At 33.3% G+C, this 24652-nt stretch overlaps 1 protein-coding gene across 1 annotated transcript in view; it reads right to left on the reverse strand.

Moving 5' to 3' along the window:
* Positions 1-3989: 3989 nt before the first annotated feature.
* The window catches only part of LOC126778322 (uncharacterized), a 104139-nt gene continuing 83476 nt past the window's right edge, over positions 3990-24652 (reverse strand). The window contains exons 3-4 of the mRNA XM_050501829.1: positions 18533-18590; positions 3990-5413 (exon numbers count right to left, since the gene is read on the reverse strand). Of these exons, the coding sequence (XP_050357786.1) occupies positions 5298-5413; positions 18533-18590 (174 nt within the window). The 3' untranslated portion in view covers positions 3990-5297. The remainder of the gene's footprint in view (positions 5414-18532; positions 18591-24652) is intronic.

The following is a 24652-nucleotide window of genomic DNA, read 5'->3' on the forward strand; positions in this document are numbered from 1 at the left end:
TTTCTAAACGTGAACGTCGTCGTGTAATTAGATACTCAATTATAGTACCAATTCTGAAGTTACTAAATGCTTAACAGCTTGCGAAGTTCAATTGAGAGTTATTGGGTTAACTGAACACAGTGGCCGGTACATCTGATGTATTATTGAATGAATTAAAAATCAAATTTATATCAATAAAATAAAATATCAGAAGAAACACCTCAGACCTAAGAAAAACCGGTGAAAGATTGTCAGTGGTAGCTTTGTGCAAGCTCGTCTAGGTAGGTACCACCCACTCATCAGATATTCTATTACCGCAAAATAAAAGTACTTAGTATTGTCAGTCAGCCAGTGTAAATACAGGCACAAGGGACATAACATCTTAGTTCCCAAGATTAGTGGCGATTTAAGGTTTTAGAAAGATGGTATCTGTAGTATATCAGTTGTCTGGTTTCCATAGCACAAGCTCTGCTTAGTTTGGGACCAGATGGCCGTGTGAATAATGTCCCAAGATATTATTATTATTAAGGTATTGTATGCCATTTTCATAAAAAAGTAACAATTGATAGTTGTTAAAATATATAATATATTTTTGTTTATGAGTGTTATGTGTCTTAGAAGATCTTAATAAAAATGTTATCACAAATAATATTATCACTATTACGAGTTATAACCGGATAATTAACTATAGATAGTTAAAAAATTCGTAACAGCCTGTGAATGTCCCACTGCTGGGCTAAGGCCTCCTCTCCCTTTTTGAGGAGAAGGTTTGCAGCATATTCCACCAAGTTGCTCCAATGCCGGTTGGTAGAATACACATGTGGCAGAATTTCAATGAAATTAGACACATGCAGGTTTCCTCACGATGTTTTCCTTCACCGTAAAGCGCGAGATGAATTATAATTACAAATTAAGCACATGAAAATTGAGTGGTGCTTGCCCGGGTTTGAACCCACGATCGTCGGTTAAGATTCACGCGTTCTTACCACTAGGCCATATCGGCTTTAATTCTTAATTTTAACTCTGGTTTCCCTTCAAAACGTATAAATTAAAAAATATTTCTTCTATTTTTAGAGACCATTACAGATACAAATACGTGATTTGCATCAATAATGATAATAATACGCGATTTGTATCAATAAGATAATATAATATGAAATTTAATCTAAAAATGAAGACTATAGTGTTCATTATTATTTTTTTAACAGAACTGAGACGGACCTTACAAAGATCCTTTCATTACTAAAAAACGATATTTTGATACAGATATATCGCTAGGTTTTTATTGAATACTATTTCGGTCGAGCGCCATTGAGTTTTGACTGAGTTCGTGCTTACAATCTCGAAAATGTCACGACGAAGTGGGCAAGTCTTAAGATGCATTTTTAACCACATACTCATTGAAGACTCAACGTCAGCGTTATCTTCAAACTTTTTCACCAATTACTGGGAATTAATGTTTTAGTTTGACTGAATAAAAAAAAATAAAGATTTAAAAATAGAATGAGAGAGAATCGTAGGCATCCTTTGAATTCGTAACATTATATTTGGTATTTAATACGCAAAGTTGGCAGCGGATGCTAATTGAGAGCTGAAAATTGAGCTCAGTGGCGTACCATGGCCTCTCCAGCCAATGCCCAGCAGTAGATTTGAAAGAGGTGATGACGATGATAATGATATTTGAATAATATTTATATTTGAGAACAATATTACCAATATTTACCAATTCATACAGCAACGTGCTAAAACTCCAAACCTTGTCCTTAAGAGAAGATGCCTTTGCCCAGCTGACTGTGTTTCTTAATAAATTAGCTATGTATACGTACAGTATCTACGAACAAAAGAAAATCTAAGCTCAAGAGTGAGCGCGAGGCCACATGCAATTAATCTTTCTTACGTAATGATGAAGTGAACTTCACTGGCTCCAATTACTGGAATTAAGAAATACTAGTTCTTACACAAGGATTTGTTTTCGTGTATTTTTTTTGTCTTTACACATTAGTACGTGAAAAGAAAACTTTGTAACCCTTTTAAAGTATTGCGCGTACAGAGTGAGTTGGCATGGTTAAACTTTATTGAGAAGGAGTGCAGAAATCTAAAATTTATATATATTTGTATTAATATCATATTATATATAAAAATCATTCATAGTTTACGTTCAATGAAAAACTCATAGACTATCGTTCGTTGTCAAACGTTTTTTTACTGACGTACCGAATGGAAGGATGCCGTGCAGTACTTTTTAAATTATTTTATTTCTACTGTTTTTTCTTTGAGGGTTTTTTTGTTGTTTTCATATAGTTTGTAAATATTAAATCTATTTTCAAAATAATTGTACGTTATCTGGTGGTAGTAAGGTAGTAATTCTTTTATAAATAAATAAATCTCTACATTTATTTTTATTAATTACTGATTTAAAAAATATTCATTAAAAAATAAATATTCCTGAAAGTTCCTGAAAATTCGCTGAACACGAATACCACTGGAAAGATTATCATCATTAAGGAAAAAATATCAAAACAGATAAATTAAAAATTAAATATAAAAAAGGGAAATATTTAAGTGGCCACTTACCTCCCCCTTTTGCTAAGACAAAAGTAATTTTTATAAGTCGCCTGTAATCCCAGATCCCGTAGAGATAGGCTTATCTCATAAGAAATTTATTACTGTATACTTTAAAACGTTGAAACGAGATAAACCAATGGTTGGAACACGTGAATCTTAATCGATGATCGTGGGTTCAAATCCGGGCAAGCAACTCTGAATTTTCATGTGCTTAACTTGTGTTTATAATTTATTTTGTGCTGGATGTTATGGATATGTCTAATTTCACTAAAATTCTGCCACATGTGTATTCCACCCACCAGCATTTCAGCAGCGTGGTGGCTTAAGCTCCAAACCTTTTCCTTGAAAAAAAGGAATGGACACCTTACCCAAGCAGTAGGACATTAACAGGCTGCTACTGATCTAGAACACGTGAATTTCAAGAGTGGGTTACAGGTTCAAACCTGTTATAATATTGAATTATATAAACCTAACAGTTTTAAAATGTAATTCATTGATACTTGTCAATAGTTGGCAACATTGGATATAACATTCTAGAATGTATATTTTGCCTACAATAACATTCCTATTATTTAAATTTTCTGTTTCATTTTATACGACAAAGAAATCTCATATCGTTTTCCTTTATTGTCGGATTGTCGGAGAAGTGCATATAAGATAAAAGTGAATATTTAAATAAAAAAATTATATAATGATCGATAAATTGGTCTTTATTTAGCTAGGAACGAAATTTATAACAGCGCGGTGTTTTACAATATTGTACATAATATGGTAATTCTATTTCACTATCATTTGTATCCTAATTTTTTTATATCAAACAATTCCACGAACATCTTACAGCAAGTAAACAGGTCACACGTTATAATTAAACATTAAAGGATTTTCATAAACAATCGAAAAACGCACGTTTGTCTAAAAAAATGCCACTTTTATAAATTTCATAATAAGAGCAATATAATTAAATAAAAACATAAAATATTCACTGTTTTACAATAAAAATTAATAGCAACTTTAATAAAATAAAATATAATATAAGCATTTTTATTTTCAAAGTGTGATCTTCAACACATAATCTCATTTGTGTTTAATAAAAAAAAATACTTAAACAATTTATCGTGATTCTACATAAGCGTAAAATTATTATAAATGGATACTGTGTGCCACTAGGCTTGCTTATGTATAGTGACTTAATTTACTTATAATCTAATTAATTATAATATTTAATGATAATTTAGAATAATTCAGTTTTCTTGATGTTAATTCGTGATAAAATCTATAAAGCGTTTCATTTAAAGTGTTAATATATCATTATAATATATTGAAAACATAATTATATATAATATGAAAATTATATCTACATATATTATTCTAAAATATAATGTTTGTGTTTAAAATTTCTTTTCTATAATATTATATTAAGAATATTATAAGGACACCGCTTATTAATATTGTAAGAATTGAATATGCATCTAGTTAGGTATGTAAGAGAGAAAAATTTGAATGGTTTATAATTGGAAATTCTATTTCATATATTTTATAAGAATATATAAATTACTTCTAAAATTAATCGAAGTGTTTAATTATTTGAATTAATTAAATGCAACTATAATTGTTTCTAAATATTTTATTATAAAGTAACCTAAACCGATTAAGTGATATAATCTTATAGAGTTATCATTGCCGAATGTTAAAATTAAATTCGAAGCTCAAACTGATTAGAAACAGCTAAGCGTGGCTTTAAAATTTTTCGAGTTAAAATCGATTTCTGAATTTCGAAAGTCGGCTTACCGACTTAATTGACTTTGCGCTTAGTTCTCAACCTAACGATAGATAATATTAGGTACACAAGTATTAGAATATTCTGCTAATAACTGACATTTATCTTTCTATTGAAAACAATATAATAACATTTTTAATATATCTATTATTTGTCGTTATTTGCTTGCATAAAGTTTTTTATAACATCTAGTGGCTCAATCTACTAGCAATCGTTATTTTATTTATCAGATTTCATTGTTCAACGTTAATATGAAACTGAAGTACAAATCTTAAGATTGATTTTGTTTCTATTATAAAAATAACAGAATTTCTTCTTTATTAAAATTTATATTTGTTTCGGGTCCTTAACCAACCTTCTCAATTCTTAACCAGCAAATCCTTTCGTTTAATAAGTCTCAAAAGCCTTTAAAACTTAATAAGTTATATTTTATTAAAATTATCATTTATAAATGCATGATATTTTTAGAAGTCAAAACTATGTGTTAAAAATTAAAGAACGAATCGAGAACTTTAAGACCTTCTCGGTCCTTGCGATCATAATATGGTGGTTAATATTTATGTATATTGTATACTATATATAGTTATTCCATATAATATAATCAAATACAAATTATGTTTATATAATCTTGAACTACTCATATATATCTAAGTTAATCTGTGGAGTTTCTACGCACAATATCTAAATCTACTATCTATGTAAATACTGAATTTTATATAAAATTATGTTCATCTAATGATAAGCAAACATTTTAAATATTAATAAAGAAACAATATTATTAGAATATTCGTCGTTAAATATTGTACTTCTTGATACTTAATATTAAATTCAAGAGATATAACGTGCATACTTCATTGATTGAATTGATTTAATATATTAATTAAAATGTTGAATAAATGCGCTAGTGAAATAAATTGTTAAACTGTACGTCACGAAACACGACTTTAATGTATTCTAGTATACATTACTAATACGGTCAGCGTCCGAACGCGATCGCGAGCGCTGCGATGACAAGTGCGACGATAGGACTCCGTGTGAAGGCGCCATTACACTCGTCCGTGTCACAGCAGAATGTACGCGCGCCCCACCATTCTGTAAAAAAATTAAATTTTAAAACACATTTTTATTTACCTAACATGCTAAATAGAAAACTACAGCTTGTCAGTAAAAAATCGATTCATTTGTAAGTTTTTAGTACATTTCATTCAATTGTTACATAGGTCAGTTTTTTTATTTGTTTATGGTTTTATATAAATAAATAATATATACATACATATATATATATATATATATATATATATATATATATATATATATATATATATATATATTCTGGTTTGGAGAGTTCTGGCCGTTCTCACCGCGCATTGGCGATTTAAGGAATTGTTAAAATTTCTAACAGCGCTAATGTATATATGCGGTGGTGACCACTTACCATCAGTGCATGTGCGCCCGTCCGCCTACACATAACATAAAAAATGAAGCAGTAGAATGTTATATTGAAATGAACAAGAATATGCAATTAAATTCATATTAGCTCGCGAAACACTTAAAACGTTGAAATCCATCATTGAAACGCGATATTGGAATCGATACAACGTAATCGTTCGTTTTCAGTCGAGTTCAGTTCAATGACTACTCATTAACTACTAACAATCTGACTCGACTTTGCACGGATTCATTGAATTTTTTGAATATGGAAATATTTTGCAACGATCTTGTGGCCAGATAAGGCCGCAGATCCCGAGGCTACCGGTGGTAGAGCTTTGTGATAGCTCGTCTGGGTAAGTACCTCTCATCTAATGTCCTCATCAGACATTAGGTATTGTTGTGTTCCGGTTTGAACGGTGAGTGAGTCAGTGTAATCACAGGCACAAGGGACATAACATCTTAGTTCCGAAGGTTGTCGGCGCATTGGCGATGTAAGCGATGGTTAACATTTCTTACAATGCCAATGTCTATGGGCGTTGGTGACCACTGACCATCAGGTGGCCCATATGCTCGTCCGCCTACCTATATTATAAAAAAGGCCGTGGGTTCAAACCCCAGGTCATGCTCATAAAAAAATATGTTTTTTTTCTGAAGGAAAATTCCTAGTAACAGCCCGGAGTTTGGAGGTCAGAAGTGTGTACACGTGCCTCGGGAATCACATAAAACCATTGGTTCTACACCTGAACTCTTTCTGATCGCGTTGGATTTGTCGTTTTTATCAGATTATGATAGTGAGGGATACACTTGGCACAATAAATTATTTAAAATCTTATCAATTGAGCGACATTATTTATACTTTCTCACTTTCGCACTTTCGCATTTATAAAAATTACAAATGCGAAAGTGCCTTTGTTTGTTACACTTTAACGTCTTAACTACTCAAACAATCATCATTGAATTTTGCAAATGCATTCTCAGGTCGCATCCTCGTTGGTCTAGTAGCTTACATCAAGCTACTAGACCAACGAGGCAGTCTTATTATTTTATTAAGATATTATAGTGTCATGAAATGGTGACAACATTCTTATGTTAAATAAAAATTCCGATTTATAACTTTTTTTTCGTCATATTTGTATAATTAAGAAACATTTACATTGAATTGAATATTGCAACACACAAATTAAAAATACCTACTATACAAATCATGACCGCGTGTAATGGTGGCAAGAATTCTAGTAGAATTTTACACTAGGGCCAGTCCTCAATTCATATCATTTTATTTAATATATTATCTGACCTCAATATTATAATTTAATAAGACACCTCAGATATATTGACTATTCCCACAATGATTCGTCATCAACCATTAAATCTAAGACGTTGAATAAAATCACAGAAAACTGCCTCATTTCTTATTCTTTAACACGATAAAGCGAAAACAACACATTTCCTTTGAGTCCATTTCGTATTCCAGATTTTCAACAAACAACGTTTACAGCTCTTGTTATTTAACGGTGTATGAATTAATATTTCAGAAGTGTCTGGTAATAAAACTGCTGTCTGCCAGCAAGTTGTGGCTACGTGCTATTATTTTAATATCAAGGCTGACCACATACGCGATAAATTTGTTTAGAGTGGAGTAGAACTGTTTATAAACCCGCTATGATTTATTATACAATAAAATTTATCTCATTATAGTTTAACCTTTGATTTTCAATATCAGATATAAATAAACTTTCATTCTAGCAAACTGCCAAATAGGCTTCTTGATGGTGAATAGTGATTTTCGCCAATAGACAAGAATAGAAGCTACTATTTACACTAAGATATTTCAAGGCTAACTCGTCATTCAAGCCGGACGTGAGGTTGAGTGGTGATGTTGTTGGTGTTTCGTGATAGAATATATATGTGGTGACCTGCACAAAGTGTGACCTTGTGACCTTTACCCGGTGTAAAGGATATTTCATTTGTGATTCGCTTAACGCGATTTGTGCAAGTAAGGCTTATCGTGTGGAATGTTTTGCAAATATATAAATAGGTAGGCGAGCAATCAAATGGGCCACCTGATGGAACATGGTCACTGCCGCCAATACGCCTTTCGAACCTAAACTCATAATACTAATTGCTTAAAATTGAAATTGAAGGTGGAAGCTAGTCGTCTAATTTAATTGAATATAAAATACCGAGTGATATCAATACTTAGTATTGCCATATTAAGGTTTAAGCATGAATGAGCATTTCAGCCGGAGCCAATTGAAGGTACAAGGATAACAACTTGGATCCTATGATTGATGAGGGAATAATTGACGGTTTAAAAGATAGTCCCATTTCCGGTTACTTCTCGCTGTGCCAGAGTCTATAAGCAGCGGTGACCTTGGTGATTATGTCATTTATATCGACATCGTCATCTTAATAAAACAAAAGACTACTATGTATGTTGGTCCTTTATGTGTTCCTAAACCATTCATCCGATTTCGTTGAATTTTTGGTGAGTTATTTTGGGTCTGCCAAGGTTGCTGGTCCAAAAAAATATATGTTTTGTATACGTTTATCTTTCAATGTAAACATTTTATATATACCTATATTATATCCGATCAAAGGCGGGAAGGACCGCTAGTGCTCACTAATATCATAAATGCGAAAGTGAATTTGTTTGTTACGCTTTAACATCTTAACAACTCAACCGATCATCATGAAATTATTGCATACTCCTCCCAAAGTCCGGGCGAAGACACGAGCAAAAACTAGTAGTTTATTTAATTCATAGTACAAAATTGAAGCCATTTATACAATGCATTAGTTCATAGATCAGGCTTAGGCTTAATTTATGAACCTGAAAATTATATATGCTACATAGTGCCCATTTCGTACACATTGTGTTGTTATTAGTAACATAATCAAGCTCCCGTATAGTGCATCGTACTTAATCTCCATAAATCTACGCAAAATGGAGGATAATAAAACATATCGGAATTCCCATTAAACAGGGTGTCCGATGTCCGAACGTAAAACGTTTTGTTTGTGAGCGGACTTCATAACGTGCGTTATATTTTAAATACGTTGGCAGTAAATTGGGTTGATACAGAAATTAAATATGCATTATTTACTGCATTAATGAAAAAATATGTTTAAAGAAGCAAACGTCACAAATTTAAAATAGGCAATATAGGCAGTATAGGTACGCAGTGTAGTACATTTCAGAGAATGTGCTCAGGAATTACATGAACTGATTCCAGCCGCCCCCTTTTACTATCGAACGGCCAAACAAACGCGACCAAAGCGCCATAGGTACACAGTGAAAATTCCCCGCCTACGTACGAAGCGCTTTGAATCTGCATTCATCATTCGCACTGCGAAACTGTGGAATGTTTTGCCTGAGTCTGTATTTCCTGAACGGTACACTGTGAACAGGTTTTTTATAGGCAAGCGTGCTATATCCTAGGCCGTGTCGATACTTAACATCAGGCAAACAACGGTCAAACGCTGGCCTATTAATGGTAAAAAAAGTATGATTAAGGGCCTCATGATGAGTGGTCACGCCTATGTTTTAGTTTAAAGAGCAAGTGAACTATTGTAATAATATTGCGCTTAAACTTTTTGTATATCGGTATATATAAAAAGTTTGGTATGTTTTAAAAAACACTTAGAGAACTGTGTAAGCTAATTTGTATGTTTATAAATTCGATGACTCTTGAAAAGTACATTCACTGATATAAGTTAAAAACTAATTTTCAACAACGATAACGCTGATTACGTAACTATAACTTGTTCCAACTTTTCAAAAATTCTTGTAATTATATTATTTCATTTTAATGTAATGTTTTTTGTTCGTTTTTTTGTTTTATAGGTAGGTGGACGAACATATGGGCCACATGATGGTAAGTGGTCACCAACGCCCATAGACATTGGCATAGTAAGAAATGTTAACCATCACTTACATCGCTAATCCGTCACCAACCTTGGAAACCAAGACGTTATGTCCCTTGTGCCTGTAATTACACTGGCTTACTCACCCTTCAAACCAGAACACAATAATACCAAGTACTGCTATTTGTGGTAGAATATCTGATGAGTGGGTGGTATCTACCCAGACGAGCTTGCACAAAGCCCTACCACCAGTTCTACGTTAATGTATTAACTAATGGTTATAAAATATTAACAACATATTTTTAAATAAATTTGAATTTATTAACGAGTCCTTTTGAATATATCATGGACACAATTGTCATGATATACCCGCGATGGCGGATGGTTTAAATCCGCAATCCCTAGTGGATACAAACTTGGACACTAAGACTTCTTTGTGCTGTATTTGTGTTTATCCCTCCCTTTTAAAACTCTCCTAACATAATATGAGGCTATTGCCCAGCAGTGAGATATTTGCTGGATGTTGCTTTAGTTTTACTTTATAATGATGATGTCTTCCCGACCGATTTCGGCCAGGCCGGCTAATCTCGAGACAGATTAACCAACTGCGCAGGTTAAATATAATTTACAAGTGTGTACAAAAATATATGTCATTCTTTATTCATCTAACTCCCATAATCTGATGGGATGGCAATCCGACACGACTGGTGATTTCAGGTACAGGATCAACAGCTTCACGTGCGTCCAAAGCACGGGAGCGTACACATATTTTTATTTATTATATAGTCATGATGCCACTGCATTTTTTGTCAAATACCTAAAGATGTTATAGAAAATATGAAAGTCTTTGTTTTCGTATCATAACTTGTTGGTATCATTGATCTAACGTTTTTTTCTGAAGACCGCAAAGTCAAAAAATCACCTGAGACAAAGAATTCAATTTAATAAAATTCCACTGAGATTTTTAATGTCGCCATTTAATAAATTTAAAGGTTATGTTAATGCCTTTTAATTATGGCACATAAAAAGCGTGGAAATTGTGTTTATTAATTTTCAGGACGGACATATTTTAATTGTATTTAATTAACATAACTTTGTAATTTGATTTTTGGAAAATAATAACTTCTGTGTCTCTTCTGATTAATCTTGATAAAATATACACTCTGAACCATTGACGACTTTATATATAATCTTGTAAGCTGATTTACACAAGTAATCTTGGTTACAGTTGTTTTGATTGAAGTGTGACTGTATCTTATTTAGAATAATTGGACGTAATTACACCAGAAAAGATAAAATCTCAGTGAATGTGAATTTCTTTTTGTATAAATGGTCGGAGATGAACTACTGATTAGTTATATAAACGGCTACACAGCAAAATAATATTCAATTATCTGATAACGCTGAACAATGAAGCACAAACGTACATCTGGTTGGAACTAATAAGTTTTATTTATTTACTTTTCCTTGTATATGTATATGTTACAAGTAATTGGAGCATTTGTTTCCTCTTTATATGAGTACTCGTTTTCGCCTACGGCTTTGCCTGCTTGTTAGTGAGGGAGAGGGGTTTGAAAGGTGCTAGGAATGATAAAGTAGCTTATTGTTATTTATAAATTGTGATAAAAACCTTGTTTTTATTAAATTACAAAAAGCTTATTTTAGTAAACAGATACTCATCTGTGTTATTTAAGATAACAAACCTTGTACTAACTGTAAATTATATTAAACCTATTGAAATATCGATCTATTTAACAATATAGAAGTTCATGAGTTGCAGACCATCTAGCGGCGATTTACGACATAGTTATTTGTATAAAAACTTTCATGAAGAGTAATCTACTCAAACAGATCTACCAACATCAGGTTTCATGGTTGATGCAATTCAAAGGATCTTAGTACAAGCATTATTACCAATTTGAACGTCTGAACTAATATTGTATATGACACTTGCGACGAGGCGATAAATTCTTCGTCGGAGTGACCCGAGAGTTAGCATATATGACGTCGCCAGACAACTAATATGACGAACGATCGTTACGTTTCACGGAATATCCTTTATTGTCTAATCCATAATGCAGAGCTTATAACTAATTTACTTCAATAACTTATTCTGGTAATCACAAATGCGTGATATGTATCCCCTACTTTGAGATACAGTATCAATTCCAATTATTTCAACAATCCCCTGGAGACTATTTAATTTTCAGTCAGAAGTTCTTTATATAGAATCATCGTTATAAAGTAAATTCTGGCTTATTGAATTTCATTAGAAATTTTACCAATATTTTTTCGCAATAAAAAATATGTATTGGTAAAATAGGTCTTGAATGTTTTTATAAATAGCGCAGTATCAAACATTCTATATTCAACATCTAGTAGCCGAGATGGCCTAGTGGTTAGAATGCTTGTGTAAGATCGGACGCGAATCGTCGGCGATGTGTCACCACTGTCGCGCGAACCGGGACACCGCTCAGCATACGTTGGAGGTGTGCCCCGCGTGGAGTGCGGAGAGGGAGATCCTGGTCCGTGAAGTCAGACAAGACCTGTCCCTGCGAGCAATCGTGTCGGCGATGCTTCGCAGGGATTCGGCGTGGAGGGCCGTAGCCTCCTTCTGTGAGACCGTCATGGTCCAGAAGGAGAGGGTGGAGCAGGAATGGGAAAGGGCCGATCCTGCTCGGCGGAGACGACGACGGCGTCGTCTCTGCCCTCCCATAGCCCAGACGCCCGGGGCTTAAAAGACAGGGCGTAGCCCCGGGGCCGTGGATGCGTGAGGTAGGGGTCTCGCGTGTTCTATTTTAGACGGCCCTGTGGAGGACGGCAGCCGGGATTGCCTCGCGCTGCCGTACGCACTATCGAGGAGTGCGGGGGGGGGGTGAAATTCGCCCCCTGATGAGAGCTCCGCCGAGCCACGAGTGGGGCAAAGCACGGGAGAGGCCGCGGATGCCTTATATCAACACGATCCCGCAGCCTCTCCGATCCGTGCTGAGGACGGCCATCGCAGTGGTTTTAGTGGGTAAGAATCCCACATAACCCGGTTCCACCCCCGTAGGACCCGGGTAACTTTCTGAAGGTTTCCACTGCGTGAAAAAAAAAGTGGTTAGAATGCTTGAATCTTAACCGATGATCGTGGGTTCACACCCGGGCAAGCACCACTGAATTGACATGTGCTATTATTTGCTGTATTTATTAACGTACTAAAACAACTTTTACATGGCTGGTCCAATAATAAAAAATCACAAAAGAAATAGAAATTTTGACTTCGTAAAGTATAATAAATGTTACAAACTACAAATTTCAGGGCACGACTTCAGAACTGATCCCGAATAGATGAGGGATATGCTATCTGTACGTTCGTCACGTGTAAACCGGGAACTCGAATGGCTTGTTTGAAATTTGGTGCTAAAATTTTTGTTACATTCGCCATTGTGAGGATTTAAACCTGATATCTATTGGATTAAATATATATATACTGAATGGAAAGAAAGACTGATAAGTTCGATATTGTATTCTTGTTTAATTTAATACTTCCTGGTGGTGGAGAAAATAGAACACCTGATGGTAGTCCACCGTTCATAGACATGTGCAATGTGAGAGATTTTAATTTACCACCGACAAACAAACAGGAAGCTTTGATCACTATTACACTTGCTGACATACGATGCAATAGCAAAGCCAACGTATGTGTGTGTGTTTTTATTAATTTTAATAGTTAAGCAGACTGGCAAATGACCTGATGGAGATTGGCGATTACCACCCATTCACATTGACGCTGTAAGATTTATATTCCCACTATGTTACGTCACGCCATTAATGTTGAGAACTTAGGAGTTATGTCTATCGTTCATCACATTTGTGTTTGAATTTGCTCATTGCATCATTACATTTGCTTACCCTTCAAATCGAAACATAATAATAACTATTACTGTTCATTGACATAATAAGTGATGAGTCACATGGACTGCCACAATACCACGAAGTACTTAGTATTGTTTCGGTTTTGGGGTGAGCTGTGAGATATCTAAAGGCATTTTTTTACTTTTCATTACATTCAAAAATATATAAATTCATTAATAATAGATTATTTTTGTCATGAAAATGACATTGACGTTGAAACATGACATTTATGAAATAAAATGTCGCTTTGAACGTTTTAAATGAAAATGTTGTTGGCTTGATCCGAATGGGGCTTAGGATACGATGTTTGGCCAAAACGTGAGCCCGGAGTACAATTTAGTGGTACAATTAATTATTCAACTTGCAGTTGGTAGCACCAATTGTACTAATTACACTGAACTAAATTACATATAATTAAATAGTATGTTGATATATTTTGATAATGGAACTATAGGCAGGACATGGACATTTTAGTTCCCAAAATTGTTGGCGCATTGACAATATAACATTACTTACAATGGCAATGTCTGGATGGTATTGATAATTTTTTGTATTATATTAGCTGACCTAATAGCTGGCTTATGATCGTCATTTTACATATAAATGAAATCTAAATTCCACCACTGAGAAGTTGGCAAGAAACTCAGTAGTTGCTCTTTATTTTCTGTCATTTATATTTCATAATAATGTACTCCAACTACTCCTAATAAACTCCAATCATTTTTATAAGAGAACTAACAAAACTCAGCAGATATTGTGATCAACGAATGTTAACTCCAAGCTTTTTTATAAGATAACTATTAAATTCAGGACAATCTCTTTGTTATACAAATCGTTGCCTTTGTTTATACCAATCGTTACAGCGGTCGGACAGTTTTGAACTTGATTATGAAGCGTCAATAACGCAATGGTTTACAAGGCGCTTAGCCGTGTAAAATCGCAATCTTGATGCCGTCCTCTTGGGCTATCCTCGTCTCCACTATGAACACAAGCTTTACATTTAATTGGAGAGATAAAATTACTGCAGTAAATGTAACGGCAAATAACGTAAAATTTTTAAATATAAAACCTTATCTATGAATAAATGCATAATATACTTGCCAACTTTCATGATAATCGCTCTAATGGTATGTAAGTCTATAAATGTCACACAAATATTGTCACATTTTTTAATATATGATTTAAAATAAAACAACGAATAAATAGTGAAATATATTCAGGTGTGATAGTAATATAGTAAAATTTATTCCAATATAAGGGATCTGCATTTCTAAGAAGATTCTGTGAAGCCTTGGCTACGACACTGGATGACGCAATGAATAGGATTTAACAGAATTGTTTTGCAGAAATCTTCACCAGTAATTGAATGAAACTATTTCAAGTATATAAATATCTCAGACGGTTGGATTTGTTTCTTGAAAATTAAATTTAAACTATGATATATTTAGTTTTGCGTATTAAAGCTATGTAGAGTCATTTTTATTCATATATTCTATAAATAAAATGAACATTAACAAAAAAAACAAAATACGCATTACAAAAGATTGTCCTGTGGCATTGTAGCCAAGAAGCTGGTACTATTTCCTCTCTGCGCCTATGATTATAAGTATATATTACTAATATTCACCCAACGTTCGAAATTTGAATGTATCATTATTGAAAATTTAAGGAAAAAATAAGATGTTTCGAACATTTTTCAGCAATTATTTCAATTTTTTTATTTATTTATAACGCTAATGTTCGTCAATCAATAAAATAAATTAAATTCGTTGGAAGATAATAATAAGGTAATAAACTATAATAACATATCTAATCGTAAGCGGAACTACATACATGCATAGATGGAAAATTATAAAATACGCTATTGTAAGCAAGGTTTCTGCAACAAGACAATAGACGACAGTTCTACTTTCAAGTTATTTTCACTCTTAGATTAAAAACTGCTACTATATTGTAAAAGAAAACAAAACAATGGATAAGTTGATTTATATATACATGAAGCGTCAATAACGGAATGGTTTACAAGGCGCTAAACCGTGTAAAAGTCGCAATCTCGATTCTGTCCTCTTGGGCTATTCTCATCTCCACTCCGAACACAAGCTTTACATTTAATTGGAGAGATAAAATTACTGCAGCAATCAAAGAAAAGAAAATCTTATCCATGAATAAATACATAATATACTTGCCAACTTTCATGATAATCGCTCTAATGGTATGTAAGTCTTTAAATGTTACACAAATATAACAACATCCATTTTTAATATATGATTTAAAATAAAACAACGAAGATATATATATGCTAATGATCCGAGATGGTGGAGTTACTTGGTGATATTTCCATTCAGATATTCTACCGTCAAACAGCAATATTTTAATACTGTTGTTTGGTGTGAAAGCTGAGTGAGCCTGTGTAACTATCAGGCACTAGACAACATCTCATTTCTCGAGGTTGGTGGCACATTGACGATAATTGTAAACATTTCGCATGTCAGTGACTGTTTTTATCTTTTTGAGGAATAAATGGCTATGAATCCAAACCATTTCTTACCGTGAGCGTACCATTGGTTTTTAGTAGGTATTCTCACTACCCACATGCCCACTTCTTGGAGGGTAACGCATAAATGCGTTTCCCAGATGTAAAAAAAGGCCTAAGCCCTGCTGTAGGACAATCACAGGGTATTTATTATACATACACTTTATTTTATTTGTATCTTTTTAAATGTCATCTTTTTATTAGTATGTATATAGTACTTTTTCGTGGTCGCGTCGTGACTTCTCGTTTTGTCTCAAAATCTCTGTTTCCTGATATATATAGTTAAGCATTGTAGCATAAAGCTAATTCATTATTATCATATATCATTATTATTAAGGGTACTTAAGTTTATATCATAGTCTATTACATTATTTATATTGTACATTATGTACTTTTGTTTCTGTATTGTTCAGGCGAAGAAATTTATTTCAACATAACTTTCTTCTGAGTAAAAAGATGAAACAACTTCATACTTTGTTTTATTACTCAAATTTTATCTCAAACGGGTCTGGGTGTAAATTGTCGACATTTAGGCAACATTCGTTTCTATTACAGCCTTATAAATTGTCACGATTGTCCAAACAAATTGAAATGATAACATTCTACGGTTTTATACGTGTGAAATATACGAGTGTACTGAAATTGTTTTTGTTGGGTGCAAATTGTTTTTGTGCAAGCAAATGTTCGATACAATTACCTGAAAATTGTATTAATCATTGAATTTTGAATAATTACGTTAAACCTATTATGTTCAAAATGTATATAAACTATTAAATATTTGATTTTAATAAACGAATTTTAGCACTTTAAATAAGTGCCTCTCAAATATACTTGCTCTCTTTTTGATAGCGGTCATTGTTAACGAGAATTTAGAATCATGATTTTTAATATCGTGGAGTAACATAATATGTAGAGTGATCAACCCTTTGCAACGTGACACTGTTGTATGGACACTAGATTTTTAATAGGCTTTATATTTCGATGAAATTATTTTGATTTCTTAACCGTATTTTACTCTAATGCTTCGTTTTTTTTTTATTTTCGAACTCAAAATATGTAATGTAATGTAATGCCTTGTAATATTTAATTTAAGTTAAAATATTTGCATGTCATAAATATAGTGACTAAACATGTATAGCATGTTTAAATTAAATTGAATTGAATTGAAAAATCGAAATATATTATATTTATAATTGATTGTGTCACAGTCTAAATTAATAATTGATACTGTTTTAAAATTTTACTACCTCCAAACCTGTGTTGGGAATGAAGACTTAAAATACAAAACCACAAACAAATATAATTTAGCCTTAACAAATATTTGCAGCGAGCGTCGACCGACCCACATACTTTTACCAAAGCCCAATTGTGGCGACCAAATTAGGAAGGGTAAGGAAGGCGTAATAATAAATTAGGTTTTTGATGGTATGTGGTCAGTTCACACTTACGCGTTGATAGATGAAAGATTTTTTATTCAATTTATAGACAAAGTATTTGTGAAGTTAGGCAAAGATAGAAGTAGCTAAAACAAAGAGTGGGAACAGCGGCATTAAGTGCTTTCCGAGGCACGGGAGTGTATTTACTTCTAATTTCCAGACTCCGGCAACCACTGAGAATCTTCGATAGAAGTTGCGGGCAAAACAACTAATACTAACAATTTGTGTTTCATTGTTTGTTTGTTACGCTTTCTCCTCTCAACTAGCCAGCCGAACACCATATATTTTTTTAAACACGTTGTCAGGAGTCCATAAAAGAAAGGGAAATTTCACTTGTAATACACGTATATATCACACGTGGAGACTCCGCGGGCGGAAAGTCATGAATTATAAATCAGACCATTTCCAGAGTCAACATAAACAAAATACATTATTTCGTAACCAAACCTACATGGGATTGCACCCCATTATATATTTACAATATAACATGACATGACAAATTTGTTCCGTTGGTCCAAGCAGAGTAGATGAGGGTTAGTGGTAGCTGGGACTATCCCAGTGGGTCGTATGAGCTATATGGTGACGAACAATCAGCAAAAGTGTTTTCAGGAAAGGTCAGGCTTGGAACTATTTTGCAGTTCACAATTACATTTAAACCAATGAAAAAAAGGCTATAAATTTGATAATATGGACAATCAAGTAAATGATTATCATTAAATATTATAAAACAAAGTCTCCCTCTTCGGCACGTCTATCTGTGTGTGAACGCGAAAACTCAAAAATGAAAAAGATTTTCATAGAGATTTTACCTATGGAAGGAGTGATCCTTGAGAAAGGTTAGATGTATGATTTATTACATTATATATATATAGAAATATAATATAAAAACATGATGGGAGCTTTATTAGCGTGGGCTGCATAAAGAAATATAGTTATATGTATAGCAATTTATATTGCTTGTGCACCCTTATTTTATCCGTACGAAGCTGGGACGACTAGCTAGAGGAAAATATTAATTTGACAATTGTAAATAAATATATAATGTACCTTTTTCGCTGCAAGTCGGCACGCAATCTCGGACTACGGTCAGTTCGCTCACGTATTTCTGAAACAAAAAAAAATATTTTCTTGATTCTAGAGAACACTGATTTTGTATTAATTAAATATTTAAGATATTTTTCAAGGGCCGTTGCACTTGACTTGTTCATTCGTGCAACGGAAGTGGGAGTATATGAATAGCTTATTGAGGTCAATAGTTCACCATGAATAAACAATTTCCAAAAGATATGAAGATTTATTATGTCCATGTTAATTGAAAAATATTACTGTTGCCGCAGCAATCAGAGTTTTTGGAAAATAATCAAATTTATATTACTGATTACATAATTACTGCTGTTGGTATTTTACTTTGTGCTATGCACCATTTTACTTGGTGGTAAGGTTGTGTGCAAGCCCGTCTGGGTAGGTACCACTCACTCATCAGTAATTCTACCACCAAACAGCAATCCTTAGTATTGTTGTTATTCAGTTTGAAGTGTGGGTGAACCAGTGTACATGCATACGTTATGGGCCATGGTGACTTCCCATCAGGATGCCCATTAGCCGGCCGCCTGCCTATTTTATATAAAAAAAAAACATAATTATACTCTCTTTTTAATATAGGGTTGAAGATGGATTATCTTCAACCCTATGAACCAGTGTACAGGCATACGTTATGGGCCATGGTAACTTACCATCAGTATGCCCATTAGGCGGCCGCCTAAAAATTGATTATACTCTCTTTTTAACAAAGGGTTGAAGATAATACCTTTGACATTATGTCTATCTTTGAATAATTTTCGCAAATAATGAAATAAAATGAAGTCGTTCTTATAAATGTTATCCATATATTTTAATGTTAACAAGTTTAGCATTTTTTTAAATATTCAATCAATATAACTTTGTAAAATTATAACGAAATTTAAAACGAACACCTGCCAACAAAAAGAAGATAAAAAGAGTTAAATTTAAAAAAAAAAACCTTCAATAAATTCGCCAAAACCCGAGTAATAGTCTCTGGGGTTACGACACCAATTCCCAAAAAGGCCTACATTTATGGCGCGCCCGTTATCCAGCTAGGACCCGTAACGCCGCAAGCCACAAATAATACGAGAATGGAATAAATAGGGTTACATACAAGATATATACAATAATATCGCGTCCATATATTCCATACAGCAAATATAGGGTACGGCTGAGAATGAAATGTAGGCTATCATGATAAGGCTGATCATCTACTGAATATCTTTTGGTAGAGCTATATAAAGCTAAGAAACCTTAACAAAGTATTTTATAATTGAATAAAGTTTTTTTTTTTTTTTAAATTCAAATAAATTTAAACAATTGTGACTGACTTTTATAACCTAGTTTATGACTCGATCCATTGTTGGTCACACTATAATTGTATGTATATAAAAATATGTTTTGTTATAAATTCTATATGACAGTTTATGCTTTGAGCATATTATTATGAGTTAGTGCAACTATAGGAAAATATCATATTAATTTTCAAGATTGACGCTGTTAGTTTAGTTAATTATAATAATAAAGTAAATAATATTTCTTACAGTGCCAATGTCTGTCGGCGTTAGTGAACACTTACCATCAGATGGCACATTTGAATATCGGAAGAAATCGATATTTATAATCGATATTTTTTAGCAATGATTACATTCTATTCACCAAACAGCAATACTTAGTACTCCAGAAATCAAATAAAGCCAATAGTCCCGCCTTCTAGTCATTTTATTGTCACCCCGTTGGATTAAGAGAGTCAGTGAACAAAAAGCATCTGATTTTTTGCACGCTCTTGGCAATGTAAAATTCCTAAGCAATTGGCTACTTCCCTTTGATATTTGTCAGAAGAGTAAAATAAGACTTAAAAAGTAGTTGAGCTGTTCATGACAAAACACGATCGACATTGACTATTATAATTATGAGATTCCATGGATATAAGCATCAAAATAGCATATCACCGTAAGTGAGATACTGGTTTGTCTTTATCTAATGGTGGTAGAGCTTTGTGCAAGGTCTTCTGGCTAGGTACCACTCAACAGATATTCTATTTTATTTTATTTTATTTTTATTTTATTTATTTTAAGGACCACTAGTAGCTACTACATGTTTTAATGACAAATGTAAAACAATTTAGTGAAAATAGCTAACATGTGAAGCTTTTTAAAGTAGCCACAACAATTACAATATTTGTTTTAAAAATACATTAACACATAATTATAGCAACATGAGTAGAAAGATTAAAAAAAAAAAAAATAATAAGTCCAAATTGATACAAATTAAAGATCATAAAAAAATAAACATGCACTTAATAAAATTAAAATTAATAACACAAATAGTTTGAAATTGATATAGGTACAAATTAAAATTAAATAATTCATTAAATTCATGCAAAGCTTACGTTACAAAATATTACTAAAAATATACTAATTAATACAAAATAAAATTAAGATAACATTATTTATTATTATTTATTTATTTATTTATTTATTATTTATTTGCATCTCTCAACAATTCTAGCGCCCGTTTACGATAAATCATGGCAGAGTCATTAAAAATATCTAGATCTTGACAAAAACCATTGTACAACCGTGATGATCTAGGCATTGGTGCATTACATCCTAATTTCGTTTTTGATATTCTGACATCAAAAGTGCCCAGAAAACTACGAGCATTGCGCCTTGGAATACGATAGTATATCTTTTCAAGTAAGTAAGTACAGTCGATCTCGTTACGAATTATCTTAAATAGGAAAGAGAGATCTAATAATTGTCTGCGTACAGAGAGACTATCCATATTAAAGTCTTTCAAGAGATTGCTGTAATTTTTTTTTAGATTTATTGTATGAGGTTTTTTTGTTTCTGGATAGATGATATACAAATCGCTTCTGTATTCTCTCTATACGCAGACGATGTACATTGTAACAAGGATTCCACACAACACTACCGTACTCCAGTACACTACGCACGTAAGCGTTATAGATTATTTTTTTCGTGTTATTCGTGAAGTGTTTACCATTTCTAATTAAAAATCCTAACGTTTTGGAACTTTTCGTAATTATTTTATTGAAGTGCGGGACAAAAGTAAGCTTGTCATCAAAAATGACACCCAAATCACTTATTTCAAAAACTTCCTCCAACTTGATGTTATCAATGCTATATATTGTTTTGATTATATTGAGCTTTCGCGTAAATTTTATATGCTTGCATTTACTGACATTTAATTCCATTTTATTATTTTTACACCAATTATATATAGCATTAATATCCGCCTGTAAGTGCTCTGAGTCAGCTAAGTTGTTTATTACTTTTGTTAATTTTAAATCGTCCGCAAATAAAAATACTCTACTATAATGTACCGTATCGCAAATATCATTAATGAAAATATTAAAGAGCCAAGGTCCTAAGTGTGACCCTTGAGGAACCCCGGAGCAGGCTTTATATAGACTCGAGCTAAAACCTTTTAAGACAACAAATTGTTGTCTATTGTATAAATATGATTTGAACCACTCAAGCATATTACCATTGAATCCGTACCTGCTTAGTTTTAAGAGTAAAATATCGTGCGAAACTTTGTCGAAAGCCTTGGTTAAATCGGTATAAATTGCGTCAACTTGCTTGTGGTTATCAATAGCTGGCACAATGAATTCACTAATTCTACCGCAAAACAGCTGTACTTGGTGTTGTTGTGTTCCGGTTTGAAAGGTGACCTAGCGTAATTACAGGCACAAGGGACATAAAATCTTAATTCCCAAGGTTGGTGGCACATTGGCTATGTAAGCGATGGTTGACATTTCTTACAATGCCAATGTCTAAGGACGTTTGGTGACCACATACCATCAGGTGGCCCATTTGCTCATTCGCCGTCCTATTTTATATAAAAAAAGATAACATTCCATGGATATACGCATCAAAATAGCATATCACCGTAAGGCGCTTTTCAACCTTTCACGAGTGAGATACTGGATTGTTTTGACTCGGCGATGACGTAAACCAGATATACGTAAAATAATATAACTACTTCTAAAAATTAAGAGATGGATATAAAATAAGAGCTACCTAATAAGCGTTTGACTAGTATAAGTTACAACATATTGAAGCCCGATTACAATATATATATTATGTGATTCATTCACACACATGCACGCACACAAAAACACACACGTAGACAACCTTCTTTCTATTTTATGATTATAATTCATTTTATATTATCGGTTAGATCATGTGTACCTTATGTATATTTTTTTCTCCAAACATATGTACCAATAGTGTAGAAAAAGGATAGAACGTACTAGTTTGGCATTAATACCTGTTTATACCTAGATAGAGATAATATGTAACATTGTTTTTTAAACTAAAATCAAGAGTATTCCTATTACTGGTGGTAGGGTAGATGAGCTTGCACAGAGGTACCACCCACTCATCACATATTCTACCACAAAACAGTAGTGCTTGGTATTGTTGCGAACCGGTTTGAAGGGTGAGTGAGCCAGCGTAATTACAGACACAAGGGATATAACATCTTAGTTTCCAAAGTTATTGGCGATTGGCGATGTAAACGATGGTTAACATTTCTTACAATGCCAATGTCTATGATATATCTAACTTGATAACCTAAAGTTCATCCTCAATTGGATATTAAAATATAAAATATAACTAGTTATATTTTATATTTTAATAAAATATAACTAGTTATATTTTATATTTTAATATCTTCGCATTGGTACTCTAGAGTACCAATGCGAAGCTCAATACATTCACTTCTGTATGAGCTGGTACTAAGGTACAATTGTAAGACAAATTGTTACCAGATAGGCAAGGCAGACTATACATTATATTATACAGGTAAATGTTTTTTTTAATAAAATTGGTAAGTGGTCATCACCGCCAGAAGATATTGACGCCGGAAGAAACGTTTACTATTTTTAATATCGCCAATGCGCCGCCAATGTTTGGAACTCAGATTTTATGTCCCTTGTGCCTGTAGTGGCGCGTTTTGGCATGGAGTTCTTATGTATAAATTACATATCCATATCAAAACTCATTACACGAACAAACGATACTTTAGTACTCAGCATAATAGGTTTCTTAAATATAAAATAATCTTATTAATATGAATCGTATTAAATGAAAGATCGAGGCAATATCTCGCGACATCCCGCCGGGGATTCAGTGGAAGTCATATGTACACATTTAAATATCATGTAGAGGTACATTTCCCTGTTTATCTCTAAATGCGCTTCTGCTTAGTTAGCTTTAAGTTAAGCGCTGCTCTTATCGTGTTTATAAAAATAAAAGCAGTAAGTATTTTATTCCATTCGTTCCATCTCATTCAGTTCATAGTGCATTACTATTCTTTGTTTTAATTTATTTAATATGTTAGAATACTGGCAAATGGGGTTCATGATAAGTCGTCACTACCGTCCAACGACATTGGCAATGTAATATCAATCATCGCATACATCACTGAAGCACTACTAACCTTGAAAACTAAAATGTTTCTTGTGAATCACTGACTCACCCTGCAAACTGAAATAAAACAATACTAAATATTGCTGTGTAACGGTAAAATATATGAGTACTAGTACCTTGGGTAGGTACGGGCTTTTTTTCCGCTGGAAAAACGCGTTTTCGCGTTTCCCACACTTGAAGTGGGGGGGGGGGGGTATGTGGGACTCGCCGGCGCCGAGTATGTGCCGGAATACCCACTAAAAAACCAGCGGTACCCACACCGCCTTTTCGAGGGGCGTCACGGGCTATCACAATACTTATTTAAAAAAACAGAAAGTAACAGCCTGTAAATGTCCCAGTGTTGGGAAAAGTCCTCCTCTCATCTTGAGGAGGAGGTTTGAAGGTAATTACTCCACACTTCAATTTTTTATTTTTTTATTTAGCATCAGGTGGATGATAAGTGGTCACCAACGCCCATAGACATTGGCATTGTAAGAAATGTTAACCATCGCTTACTTTGCCAATGCGCCACCACCACCTTGGAAACTAAGATCCCTTGTGCTTGTAATTATACTGGCTCACTCACCCTTCAAACTGGAACACAAAAATATCGAGTACAGCTTTTTTGCGGTAGGATATCTGATTAGGTCGTGGTACTTACCCA

The sequence above is a fragment of the Nymphalis io genome, chromosome 25 (assembly GCF_905147045.1).
Source record: "Nymphalis io chromosome 25, ilAglIoxx1.1, whole genome shotgun sequence".
Classification (NCBI taxonomy): domain Eukaryota; kingdom Metazoa; phylum Arthropoda; class Insecta; order Lepidoptera; family Nymphalidae; genus Nymphalis; species Nymphalis io.